This window comes from Sus scrofa, chromosome 15, assembly GCF_000003025.6.
Source record: "Sus scrofa isolate TJ Tabasco breed Duroc chromosome 15, Sscrofa11.1, whole genome shotgun sequence".
Classification (NCBI taxonomy): Eukaryota; Metazoa; Chordata; class Mammalia; order Artiodactyla; family Suidae; genus Sus; species Sus scrofa.
The window spans coordinates 61,131,331-61,144,010 of NC_010457.5; the positions used below are offsets into that span (position 1 = coordinate 61,131,331).

The following is a 12,680-nucleotide window of genomic DNA, read 5'->3' on the forward strand; positions in this document are numbered from 1 at the left end:
CCCTCTGCTGTGAACATTGTGCTTCCAGTTCTCAGATTCAGGCTTTCACAGTTGGAAACCTGAAGATGAGATGAGCTTACCTGTTGTGATGAGCCATGTGAGAAACATGCTCCTAAACACCAATCTGTATGGTTGATAGATTTCCTCTCTGAGCCACACCATCAGCTCCCCTTCCATTTGTGAATAAGAATGAAAAGGCCCACTCCTACAAGCCTCATGGCGGGAGAAGATACAGGCAAAGCAGCTTGTCACAGTTAGCAAGGTAATTTCCCTAAGTCAGAAGTGTGGAGCAGACAATGCAGCTGGAAACCCCCGAAACTGAACAATGGCCATTCACTTCTATATACATAAGGCAGCTAAGCCAACTCTGGGTTAGGATGAATTTAGATGAGGGATGATTTAGGAACAAAATTAGGAAGGCTTCAAAGAAAGGTAATAAAAATATCACATGTACCTATAGGGCAGCGACATTTCCAAGGAAGATGGGTCACAGGAAAGGCTCCATCAAAGTGAGTTGTCAGATCAACTTGGGAAATGCTAAGTATCTTATCTATCCCATGGAGAGTCACAAGGAGAGCAGGAAAGATCCTGCAGTGAATGAATTTGCTTAATTTTTTTTTAACTTTTTAAAAAAAATTTATTATAGCTGATTTACAATGTTCTGTCAATTTCTGCTATACAGCAAATTGACCCAGCTATACATCTACATACATTCTTTTTCTCACTTTATCCTCTATCATGTTCCATTACAAGTGATTAGATATAGTTCCCTGTGCTATAGAGCAGGATCTCATTGCTTATCTACTCCAAATGCAATAGTTTGCAGCTACTAACCCCAAACTCCCAGTCTATCCCACTCCCTCACCCTTGGCAACAGCAAATCTGTTCTCCAGGTCCATGAGTTTGTTTCTTTTCTGTAGATAGGTTCCTTTGTGCCATATATTAGATTCCAGATATGTGATATAATATTGTATTTGTCTTTCTCTTTCTGACTTATTTCACTAAGTATGAGAATCTCTAATTGTATCCCTGTTGCTGCAAATGGCATTATTTTGTTCTTTTTTATGGCTGAGTAGCATTCCATTGTGTATATATTCCACATCTTCTTAATCTATTCCTCTGTTGATGGACATTTATGTTGATTCCATGTCTTCGCTATTGTGAATAGTGCTGCTATGAACATAGAGGTGCATGTATCTTTTTCTTTTCTTTTTTTTTTTTTTTTTGTGTTGTTGTTGTTGTTGTTGTTGCTATTTCTTGGGCCGCTCCCGCGGCATATGGAGGTTCCCAGGCTAGGGGTCCAATCGGAGCTGTAGCCACCGGCCTACGCCAGAGCCACAGCAACGCGGGATCCGAGCCGCGTCTGCAACCTACACCACAGCTCACGGCAACGCCGGATCGTTAACCCACTGAGCAAGGGCAGGGACCGAACCCACAACCTCATGGTTCCTAGTCGGATTCGTTAACCACTGCGCCACGACGGGAACTCCGCATGTATCTTTTTCAATGAGAACTTTGTCTGGATATGCGTCCAGGAGTGGGATAACTGGATCATATGGTACTTCTATGTTTAGTTTTCTGAGGTACCTACATAGTGTTTTCCATAGTGGTTTTACCAATTTACATTTCCACCAACCATGTAGGAGGGTTCTCTTTTCTCCATACCCTCTCCAGCATTTGTTATTTGTGGACTTACTAATGACAGCCATTCTGACAGGTGTGAGGACGTACCTTAATGTAGTTTGATTTACATTTGAATTTGCTTAGTTTTGTCTAATACTTTGTCATATTAAAGATATTTATTAACATAGGAGTTCCCGTCGTGGCGCAGTGGTTAACGAATCCGACTAGGAACCATGAGGTTGCGGGTTCGGTCCCTGCCCTTGCTCAGTGGGTTAACGATCCGGCGTTGCCGTGAGCTGTGGTGTAGGTTGCAGACGCGGCTTGGATCCCGCGTTGCTGTGGCTCTGGCGTAGGCCGGTGGCTACAGTTCCGATTCAACCCCTAGCCTGGGAACCTCCATATGCCGTGGGAGCAGCCCAAGAAATAGCAACAACAACAACAACAACAAAAAGACAAAAGACAAAAAGACAAAAAAAAAAAAGATATTTATTAACATAAAACATACTATCTCACCTTGAAGATGTTTTTATGCCTTGCCAGGTCTGGGGAGGGCAGATGATTTTATTCTCATCAACAAACAGAGATATCAAATGACTGGTAGAAATTCATATCACCAGGTACAAGGTGGTGGCAATGCTTGCCCCCCAAATGCAGGCTGTTGTCCAGTGCTCCTTGAGCTATATCAGTTCAGTCACAAAGAATCTTGAAAGAAATTATGAGAGGCTTCTGAGACTTGCTAAAAGAGAGTTGATAGAATAAATAGAATAAATAATTTTAAAAGGTATTCTAACTTAAGATTCTAGAGATATAGGTCCCATTACTGGCTCTATCTCTGGCTGGTTGTGTAGAACTTTGGGGAAAATATTTATCTTCTCTAGACTTTGGTTTCCTTGAATGAGGTGACAACCATCTTAGGCCATCCAGCAGCATCCCTACTACCTCTTCTGAGGATAGGATCTTTTTCTCGTGTGAGGATTCATAGCTTTGCAGTCTGACTCTTCGTGGAAGTTGAACTGACTCTACTTCCCCTTGTTCTCTCCCCTCTCACCACATGGGTGGTGTTGATAAAGCACACCCTCTGGCCCCGGCCTCAGTCACAGAGGTTTATTCAGGGATGGATACAAGATCCAAACGGGCCTGAGTTTGCCCAGGAAAAGACCATTTCTTTCTGTTATGGTTGTTCAGCTGATGTCTATGGTAAGATGTGAGTGTGAGCCTTTGTGAATCATTTCTTTTTCCTGCCACATGGAAAGAACTTTACTGAAAGGTGGAGAAAGTGGAAGAATCTAGATGACCTCATACATCAGCTTTTCATACAGCTGAAACACCTGTGGCCTTGGACGTAGGAGTCATGCAAGTGAGTAAATTCAGTTTTTTTTTTTTTTAATTTAGCTTTAATTGCATTTATGTTGATTGTAACCCAAAGAGTCTTAACCAATCCAGCCTATTCTCACTTGAACATTTCATGAATTTAGAAGATATTTATGTTACTTAAAATAAGGTGAGATTACTTTCTTAGCAAGCTCATCTCTGGGAGGTAGGGAAGGGAATTTCACATTTAATCCTTTTTTTAATTATTCAGTCACTGAAATTTCCTGGTAGGGACAGTGAAAAGGACACTCATTCCTGACCTGAATTTGTAGAAAGATATAAGTAGCTTCCAGAATTTCATTTGGAGCTCTTCCTTCAGGCTTTCTACCTTCATACTCATCCTCAGCTTGAGTATATCATGCAGTGAGCCTTGTGTATGCTGCCTAAAGACAAGGAAAAGTCAAATGAAGCTGAGTAGGTCAGGTCTCTGAATCATTTATAGAGAATAACAGAGAGTATTTCATCTGTAAGGGGAAAAGTCACAAGTGTGTGTGGCTTCTACAGATGGATCTCCAAGAACCCATGGGCACAAATCAAGCAGAAGACAGGACGGAATCATTGAAAGGCCCCTTTAAATTCCATGATACTTTGCATTCAATCAGCTTCCAAGATCTAAGTTAGTACCTCGTGCAGAGTTATGCCATAATGGATACTAAATAATACATATTTATTGATGATAAAGATAAGAAGATCTGCCAAGGCCTCTTTGACCTCTAGGTATGAGAAAATTGAGCTGGCGAACAGGATGCCTGCAATTAGTCTAAGACTGCGGAGAAGAAGAAAGAAATGGAGAAGGAATTAACTGTCTTCCACATTCTTCTCACACTGCTGAGCTCTCCCACTCAGTAGTCTTTGATCCTTTTATTAAGTTCTCTAAATGTGAAATTTCCCAGTCACCGTTTTGAGAATTCAGGATCTGCCTGTCAATTTCTAGAGACTTAATTTGATAGGTTCTTTCTGTTTTCATCGATCTTCTTCAAATTTAGGATCCCCTCTCATTTCTCTTAGCTTAGCTTTTAAAGATTTTCAAGCTTGTACAATATATAATCTCTGACTTTTCTATCCCTTGGGGTTTTAGCTTCTTTTTCTTTCCAATTCTTAGATGAAGATTGAAACATATATCTCAAGATAGAGATGATTGTAAAACTCTAGGCACCTCCTATAAATCTTGTTTACTGAACATTTTGGGAGTATTTACTTGCAGCTTTTTCTATGCATTGCTTTCTTGTAAGCAAATAAATAGTGTAAAACAAAGAATTGGAGAATATGTAATACTTAGATTTAGTCTGCAGTGAAACGGATGTTTTGTTGGTATACAATATGAGAGTATAGGAGTGCTCACATGCCTTGATCAATACTATTTAGAATATGAGCTATATGATCCTGCTCAATTTATAGGAAAATAAATAAGCCAAAGAGACACTCTGGATCCCAGAGGGATTTTTTTCCCAAAGCAATCAGACATCTGGAGTCCTGGTCTGATAAAAATCGATGGCTCTTTCAGGGTAGTATATCTTTAGATGTGGGTGAGGGTAGGAGTACATAATGAGAGGAACTGGTGAGGGTGGAAGGCAAATACAAAAAGAAAAATTGATAGGAAAAGCTGTAACATTTTCTTCCTGTAATAAACTATGTCAGTGCATAGGCTGGAGCATAATTAGTTATGTGTATTTATATCACTATGACTTCCAGAAATAGTAAATAGGAACGGTTTCTTTATTATTTGATTCTGTGGGTAGATCATATGCCTTCCCTTATGTGTATTTATCTGTGCCTGTGTTTCATGGCCTGCATGAATAGGAATTGTCTCATTTTTAGTAATAAGTTGTAATGTACCACATACACAGGGGTGCTTGGCAGATGCTATCTGTTTGAATTAAGAGTTCAGAAAATGTTACTATTGAATGGAAAGCAGTTTTAAAATGGGGGCAGGACAGAGTTTTGATCCAACATTATCACAGATGGTTTGACCTTCTATGTATTGATCACTCTGTGCCTGCATTTACCCACTCAGAAATATTTCGGCAACCGAGTGCTTACATGTATTTAGTAAAGGAAACTATTTACCCATAATCCCTTCAAAATATACATAAACAAATAAAAATAATGACTTGTTTGTTCTCATTTAGTATGGTATTGTTACTTAAGTTAGAAGTAAGCCACTGTTTGCAAGCTTACTGGAGAGTATTTTAAAATGCATTTAGTTATCCTTACAATTGTCCTTATAGAAGTTCCCCTCTGATATATTCTGAATTTCTCAAATATAAGGAATAAATTTAGACTCTTAGGATCACCAGAAAAGTTACTTGACTTGCTGATAATATTTTTCCTGAACTCTACTTTCCAAGAATTTTTAAATCTAAGCTGCTGCTATAAAAATTAATCTTGGGCTTTTAAACATTTTAAACATTTAAAACAATACAAAAATATTTGGAAAGGAAAACAGTGAATTTGGCCATTGAAGTGGTTAACCACTGAGACTTCAAATTCAGACATTAGGAAACAGTTACTACTGCTGGAGCAGACTTTAAAACATATCCCATTTGAGCTATTGTGCACATATCTAAATGGGATTTGGCAGGTGGATAAAAGATTTATTGATTCCCGTTTGGGGTATTACTGTAGACTTACTGCTTCAACAGGCTTTCAACCTAGGTTTGAATCTTACAGAACAAACTGAACCCTGGAATCCTTTCCTGGCATTGCAACCCCCAAAGTGACAGGTCCAATAAGCCAGGGCTAAGGAAGGCTTTAAACTGCACGCGGAACAGCTGCTATGTGCTACTGCAGCAGCTCAAAGGGAAACATGCTTTGGGAGTGAAAAATTGGCTATTAATTATTCTTCAAACATTCAAGAAGTTTCTATAAACAACAATGCATATCAGTCTAAATGTATACAGACCTAGAAGGACAGCTTGCTAATAATGTGCTCTTTAATTCACTGCACTTTCCTTTCATTGCTTCCTCCAGTGTGAACATAGAGATCTGGGATATTTAAGGCACTGGTTAGATGATGTGTAATCTGTCAGCATAGAAATTGCTGTCTGCCCAGGCCTGGCTAGATGTCTGAAAGGTTGCTTTGGCTTTTGTAAATATCCTGAGTTGAAGGAGCACTTGACTTTGGGGGGTGGGTCCCTACCCGAAGGACCAAGATTGGAGTGACAAATATATTTCTAAGATATCTATTGAAGGGAGCTCCAAAACATTTTAAGAGACAGGGAAACATTAAACAAATTAATTCAATAGAATCACAAAATAGGAATGTCATTTTGAATGACATCTTCCTCATTTTAGGGCTGATGCTACTCAGTTACTTAGAGACCAGAACCAAACTTTCTTACATCATAGTACAGTATGCTCTTTCCTCTTGCACTCAGAATTAGTATAGGTAGACATAGTAACGATACTGAACCTTGATCCAGTGAGAGGCCAGGCTGGCTTGAAAATCAGAAAACAGGCACAGGGACCGTTAGAAGCAAGCATTATCTTAGACTTAACACAGTAGTATGACTTTTGTGCCTCGGCTTCCTTCTAGCAGCCCTCAGGGTGTTCAACACTCAAGTTCTTGATACATTTTCAGAGAAAGTGGGAAGATTCATAACAACAATCTTAAAAAAATAACATTTATTAACAGTTGGTTAAGCTACTTATGTAGAAGCCGCCCAATTAGGCACAGAGGCATCAGTGGCTGCCTGCACAGCCTGAGAGGGGTTACAACCTTGCTAATCCACTTGCTATGTCTCACGAAAACCTCTCCCTGTTTCTGCTGTATTTCCAGAAGGGTTTCAGGATGTATCAGATGCCTCCCCATGGACCATGCCAGATCCAGCAAGCTTTTACAGGAAGCCATCTCTCTCTCTCTCTCTCAGGACTTCCCAGTAATTACTGACCAAATGGTAGACTTAAGTGTGGAATGATAAAATCTGACTGTTTGCATTTATCCCTTTCCATTCCCTATCTCTTAAGGCTGACATTGTTTTATTACACTAAACCCAGAAAGTGACTTTTAAAACTGACTTTCCTTGTAGCACATCTGCAGGAAAGGATCAACGCTCCATAAACGCTGGGCAGGATTTAAAAGTTTCATTTAATGCATTTGTTAGGATTGGGGGAAGAAAAGAGGGAGTCCAAGGCAGAGTGAGACAGGGAGTGGTGTGGGGCCCAAGAAAGTGGTTGTCCTGTGGCCATTGGGGAATAGGGAGTGTAAAAAGCCTCTTGCACACACTGCCTCATCTATAACAACCAGAACCACTTAGCATCTCTCTAAGTAACAAAAGGATCTAAGGGCTGTAGAGAAGAGTTGTTGGCAGAAAACGGTCCTCGGGGCTATGACATTTTCAGATCATGTGTGTCTCTGTATAATGCATAGATCATGGATTATAGAACTCTGTTCACATATCTTTTCTAAGGACTAAATTTTGCAGGTTCTGCTTTGTGACTATCACCATTTCTGGTGGTAAGAGAATAAGTCTGGATGGTTGAGATAAGGAGAAACCGTAAATTTTGCTTTCGAGATGCAGGGAAGAGGAAAGCTGGTGTGAACAAGTATTATGAGGAACAAGGATGGAGATGGATTGTAGTGATAGCAGAGATAAAGAGTATTAGTAGAGGGGAGAGTAGTGGGGGCTTTGGCAGACCCTGCTTTCAACTTTCAGGACTTTAGCTTTAGATGAAATCCTCTGTCCTGTACAAACAAGTACAAAGTGACCTATAGGTTTGAGACCTTTCTGTTTCTGAAATGCACTGTAAACACACGTCTTGCATTCAGCAGAGTACAATATGAGTCCCACACACTCTAGTTGATTGGTTTTTTTGATTTCAAATCAATTTCCACCAGAGCATTAGATTCACTGTAGGCTAATAAATCTTTGGAATAAGAGACCCTTAGCAGATGTTGCAGCCACAAAACAAAGAAAAACAAAAGATTTTCTTTTAAATGTCTGGTTTGTCCTGTGTAAACTGGTTGTTCTGTTTTGCTTCTCCCTTTGAAACATGGAGACAGGAGATTAACTTGGTGCCGCAGAAACTATAAAATAAGAGGTCTTCATTTCCTATCTTACCCATTAGCAAAAATAAACTGCCATCTATGACTCACTCACTCTTGACTACAATTTGACCCTGCTTCCCTGCCCAGATAGAAACAAACGAGCAAACACTTCCCTGCTGAAAATATTGGATCAACAGGCAGAACTTCAAAATCCCCCTGTTTTTTTCAAGCCTGATATCTATTAGCATTCAAAAAAACCCATTCTGGGTCATAATTCTTGACAAGATTAGTTTGGGAGTGAAATAGATCTTTATAATGTTAAGGGATGTTAAAGGACACCCAAACTTTTTGCCCCCAACCCTTAAATCACTGACTGTTTATCCAGTTGTGCCTCTTTCCAATTAAATGAGACACTTCCTTGTTTTTAAATGTTAGTCCATCTCATATCTGTTACTGTGAAGCCTTTAATTGCTCCTTCCATAGTAGAGGATTCTTAATATCCTTGAAAATATTTAGGATCCTACCCCAGGTTTAAAAATAAACTGCTCAAAACCTCATGTCAAGTTTAAGCCTGAAGCTACTGTATCCTTTGGGTTATTTTCTCATTCGTGGTTTTCCAGGCGCTTCTTTCTAAATTCCCTTCAATTTCTGAGCCTGCAGACCATCTGTAGTTCCACTCAGGTCCAGCTTTCCCAGTTTGGGTTATAACACACATCCTCGACATTCAGAACTTCTGCTAACTCCTCTGAACCTTTTGCTCTGGCCTGGGGCTGATTACTCACTCCTGGTTTTTCTTTTAATTTCGCCCTTAAGCTAGAAAACATAATATGGCAAAGACAATGCATGCCATATTTTAATAACAATAGTTTACCCCAGGGAGAATTAGTGTCACTGTGTGCTTTAGGAGCTACTTTTCTTTGATATATATTTTTTTTCTTTCATCAGCATCCTGATGCCATCTTGCTGACGTTGGTCAGGGGAAAGATTCTCTCCCAGAAGGCTGTCTCTTCCTTTCATTAGCGGGTGTAACCCAGTGTGTTCCCACCGGAGCCCTGTACGGAACGGAAGTGTAAACTTCCCGCGGGGGCCTCGTGTCCTCTCTGCTGGCTCAGAGAGCTGAGCCTAATGAAATAAAAAATACTAACTGTAACAAAGGATGCTGCCTCCAGGATGGCTCCTGTGCTTGTGGCTGGGCCCTGTTTTACTCGTCCCTGAGCCTCTCCGTCACCCCCACCCTCATCCCCGTGGGATCTCGGAGTTGAATCACAGATCTCCAAAGCGAATTACACCCCGACAAGTAACCCAAGTCCTCACCCTCGCCCACTCCCTTCCGCCGGGAGGGGAGCGCAGAATGATCACCAGGAGGCCAGGAACAAAACACTTAAATGTTGCATTTATTAGGTAAATGTTAAAAAAAAAAAGTCAAAACGGTGTCACGAATGTCAAGAGCACTTTTGTGGCGTAAACCGTGCAGTCACGAGCTATGAGTTCTATTCTGGGTCTTTGCCTGGGGGCCAACAGGAGTGCCAGCCCCCGCAAAAGACCTAGTGGGAAATGTGATAAAAGAAACAACTCACCGTGTTCACATTCGCAGGCTACCCCTCCCCCACCCCTTCTCCCAACACAAAACTCTAACCCGCAGGCAGGCAAACGGGCCACTAGGGCAGAAAAAAATACTTATCAAATATTTGTATTCAAGCAAACAAACACAAAATCCCTTAAAACAGCACGTTACAATCAATCAAAAGTATTTATCGCCTCTCCTGCCAGGGCTGGGAGGAGCGCGAGGGAATGGGCGCGAACCCGGACACGGATTTGTGTGTCCGCATTAGTTCTGTTGAGTGGCGTATATGGGTCAGTTTTCCGGTCACCAGGCAATCGGTGCCGCTGGTGTCTCCATGCCCGCCCTCTCCACCTGCCCCCAGAGCTTGGCCCACCTGCGGGTGGAAAGAGGCCTCGGCCGGGTTGGTCTCCCCGCATCCCGCGCTAGCGGCAGCTTCCAAAGTTCTGCGCCCTAATCGCTTTCTTTTTGACACTTGCTGCTGAGTCCAGTCAGGGCTCTCTCCTCCAGCCAGGCCTGGGGACTTTGGGAGGGCGAGCGAGAAACGTGTTGCTTCATTCCGAAAGGCAGAAGTCAACAGAAATAATTGACTCCCGACAGGTTTTCTTCTCCTAGTCTCGGATGGTGAGGGGGCGCGGCCGGGCTGGAGAAGTGGGGCGGCTGCCGCGGGGGTCGGGGACCGGTCAGTAGGGCCCCACGACCACTGCCTCCACCTCCTTAGACGGTCTCCGGTCCTTCACCAGGAAGTTGATCATGCCCTCGGACTTGATGAGGAGGTTGCAGCCAAGGAAGAAGATGCCAAAGACCACGGTGAGCGAGAGCACGCACATGACGGCGATCTGCACCACTCGCATGATGTACAGGCTGCGCTCGTCCGGGCCGCCCTCCGCGAAGCCGTCGTCGGTCACCACGGACGCCTGGGTGCAGCAGCGCACCGCGCGCTCCAGCGCCTCGCTGCTGTTGGCCAGGAACAGACCTGCCACATCAGTCTGGTTGCCCAGGGCTGGATTCATCGCGGGAGCGGGCGGGCGCCCGGGGAGGCGCGGGTCCGAGGGGTGGGAAGGCGGTGGCGCGGAAGAAACAGGTGAGCTGAGCGCTCACTTGCCGACTTGCGGGCGCGGGGGTTGTTCGCCCTCTCCTTTCCAAAGTCTCCGAGCCGTGGGAGTTCCCCCGGAGCCTTTGCGACGCGCGCCGCAGCCTGGCTAGTCTGAGCGGTCCGATCCTGCCCGGGAGACGCTCCTTCCCGGAGATGGCTCGACTGGGGGCTGTTGGAACTTGGCGGGGCTGGGCCAGCGGGGCCGTGGGAGGTGCGGACCGCGGCGGCAAGGCGGCTGCTCTGAGTGAACAGCGGCCCCTTCCGGCCGCGCCGCCGCTGTGCGCCCGCCGCGGTTGGACTGTAGGAGAAGCAAAGGGGTAAACCTCTTCTTGTAGCTTTCCTGCTTCGCTTCTGGTCCAGCTCCAAAGGCTAGGCTGAAGTCTCTGTAATTTTCTGGCTTGAAGGATGATTGAAGTTTCGGGTGGGGGAAGAGTTGCGACTGGCCGAAAGTTTCCTAAGAACTGGGTCACACCAGCTCAGCATGTCCTTTGCCTCCCGCCTCTCTCACCTCCGGGAGGTGGAAAGTAGCAATGAGTCGCAGATGCCAGATGCTGCTGGCAAATGCACGGACCCGCCGCCTGTGCCTGACTTTGTCTCGCTTGCGACAGATTTCTAGTGTAGTAGGGGTGTATTTTTTTAAAAAGCAACGATTTTAGGAAGAAAGAAAAGCAGGGAGGGAAGGAAGACGGGAAAGAAGAAAGGAAGAAAGGGAGGGAGAGAAGAAGCAATTGGAAGAGTAAGGCCGTTTTTATAGTGACTTTTGAGGGAAAGGAAAGGGAGTTAGGGGAAGGAAAGGTTCTTAGGTGGCCTTTGTGTAGAAGCGGTTGGCAGAAATAGGGTCACCTCTCTGGTAAGGGAGGGGGGAAGTGGACAGAATGGCCACCCTTGTAATCTTAATTGCCAATGAGTTTTTGGATGTACTTCCAGTGTTTTGCTCTGTTGGCAGTAAATCACTTGTTTAAGGGAATTGCTCATCAACATCCATTACTTAGAATACTGGCCAGCTGCTGGAAGCCCTCCCCATTTTCCGTAAGCTAATGTATTTCACCTTAGTCATTTAAACAAAATTGCAGATGTTCTAGGGGTCTGATTGAGGCTTCAGCCCATTGTGATTTTGCTTCTGGTTTCAGTGAAATGTTACAAACCTGTTAGCTTGTTTCTTGAGTTCTAGAAGAATACTTTAGAGTTTTTAAAATTTTTTTTCTACTTTTTTTCTTCTTCTTTCCCTTCCTTTTTCTTTCAAGTGTGGCAGCTGGAAATTTGAAGTAATTTGAAGTCTAGTCCAAACTTTTGATAGAATACCTTTATTATATTTCTATTAAAACAAAGTAGCTGCCTTGCCATTTTCAACCCTTTTTCTGAATTCTGTTATATTCTCTTGTTAAACGCTCTGATTTTTGTCTCCCCAAACATAATTAACTCCATTTTCACAGGTTTCAGTGTGTTTTTGTACTACTTTGTGAGCACAATAGAGTGAACTGCATTTTAGCAGAGAGTTTTCAACTTTTGGATGTTAATTTTTATGTCAGCTCTATTAAGTTTAGACCCTTCTAAATAGCTTTTTTAATTTTTTTTTTAATTTTGGGGGGGTGTTTAATAGCTCAAGACCCAGGCTTCTGGGCCTCATCCACAATTCACCTGGGTTATTGTTCTAGTTTCCCATGGTTATAATTGTCTTGAAGAATGCTTCTTTCCCGACAGTTGCTTCTTTGGATAAATTTATTATTTATTGATTAAAAAAAACTTATTTAAATATCACTCTATCGTCAGCCTTAGTTCATATGGGTGATACCTAACAGTAAAACAATACCTATGTGAGAAAATCATAGAATAATTTAAGATAATATAAGGCAATACTAAAATGAATGGTAGAGGCAAGTAGTAGGAGTTTGGAAAAGCAAAAGATGGAGAATAGAGGTCAACTTTAAGGGATATTAGCTTGTACAGGATTGTGTGTTTAATACAAGTTGGATATGGATGAGTAGAAAGAATACTCCCTTTTTATGTGACAGAAACAAGTAGAATTATAGTATATTTGTCAG

General features: G+C 42.7%; 1 protein-coding gene across 1 annotated transcript; it reads right to left on the bottom strand.

Moving 5' to 3' along the window:
* On the bottom strand, positions 9,357-12,067 carry RPRM (reprimo, TP53 dependent G2 arrest mediator homolog). Its single transcript, XM_005652433.3, has one exon. It carries the CDS (start codon positions 10,553-10,555, stop codon positions 10,226-10,228), a length of 330 nt encoding a protein of 109 aa, XP_005652490.1. The 5' UTR covers positions 10,556-12,067; the 3' UTR covers positions 9,357-10,225.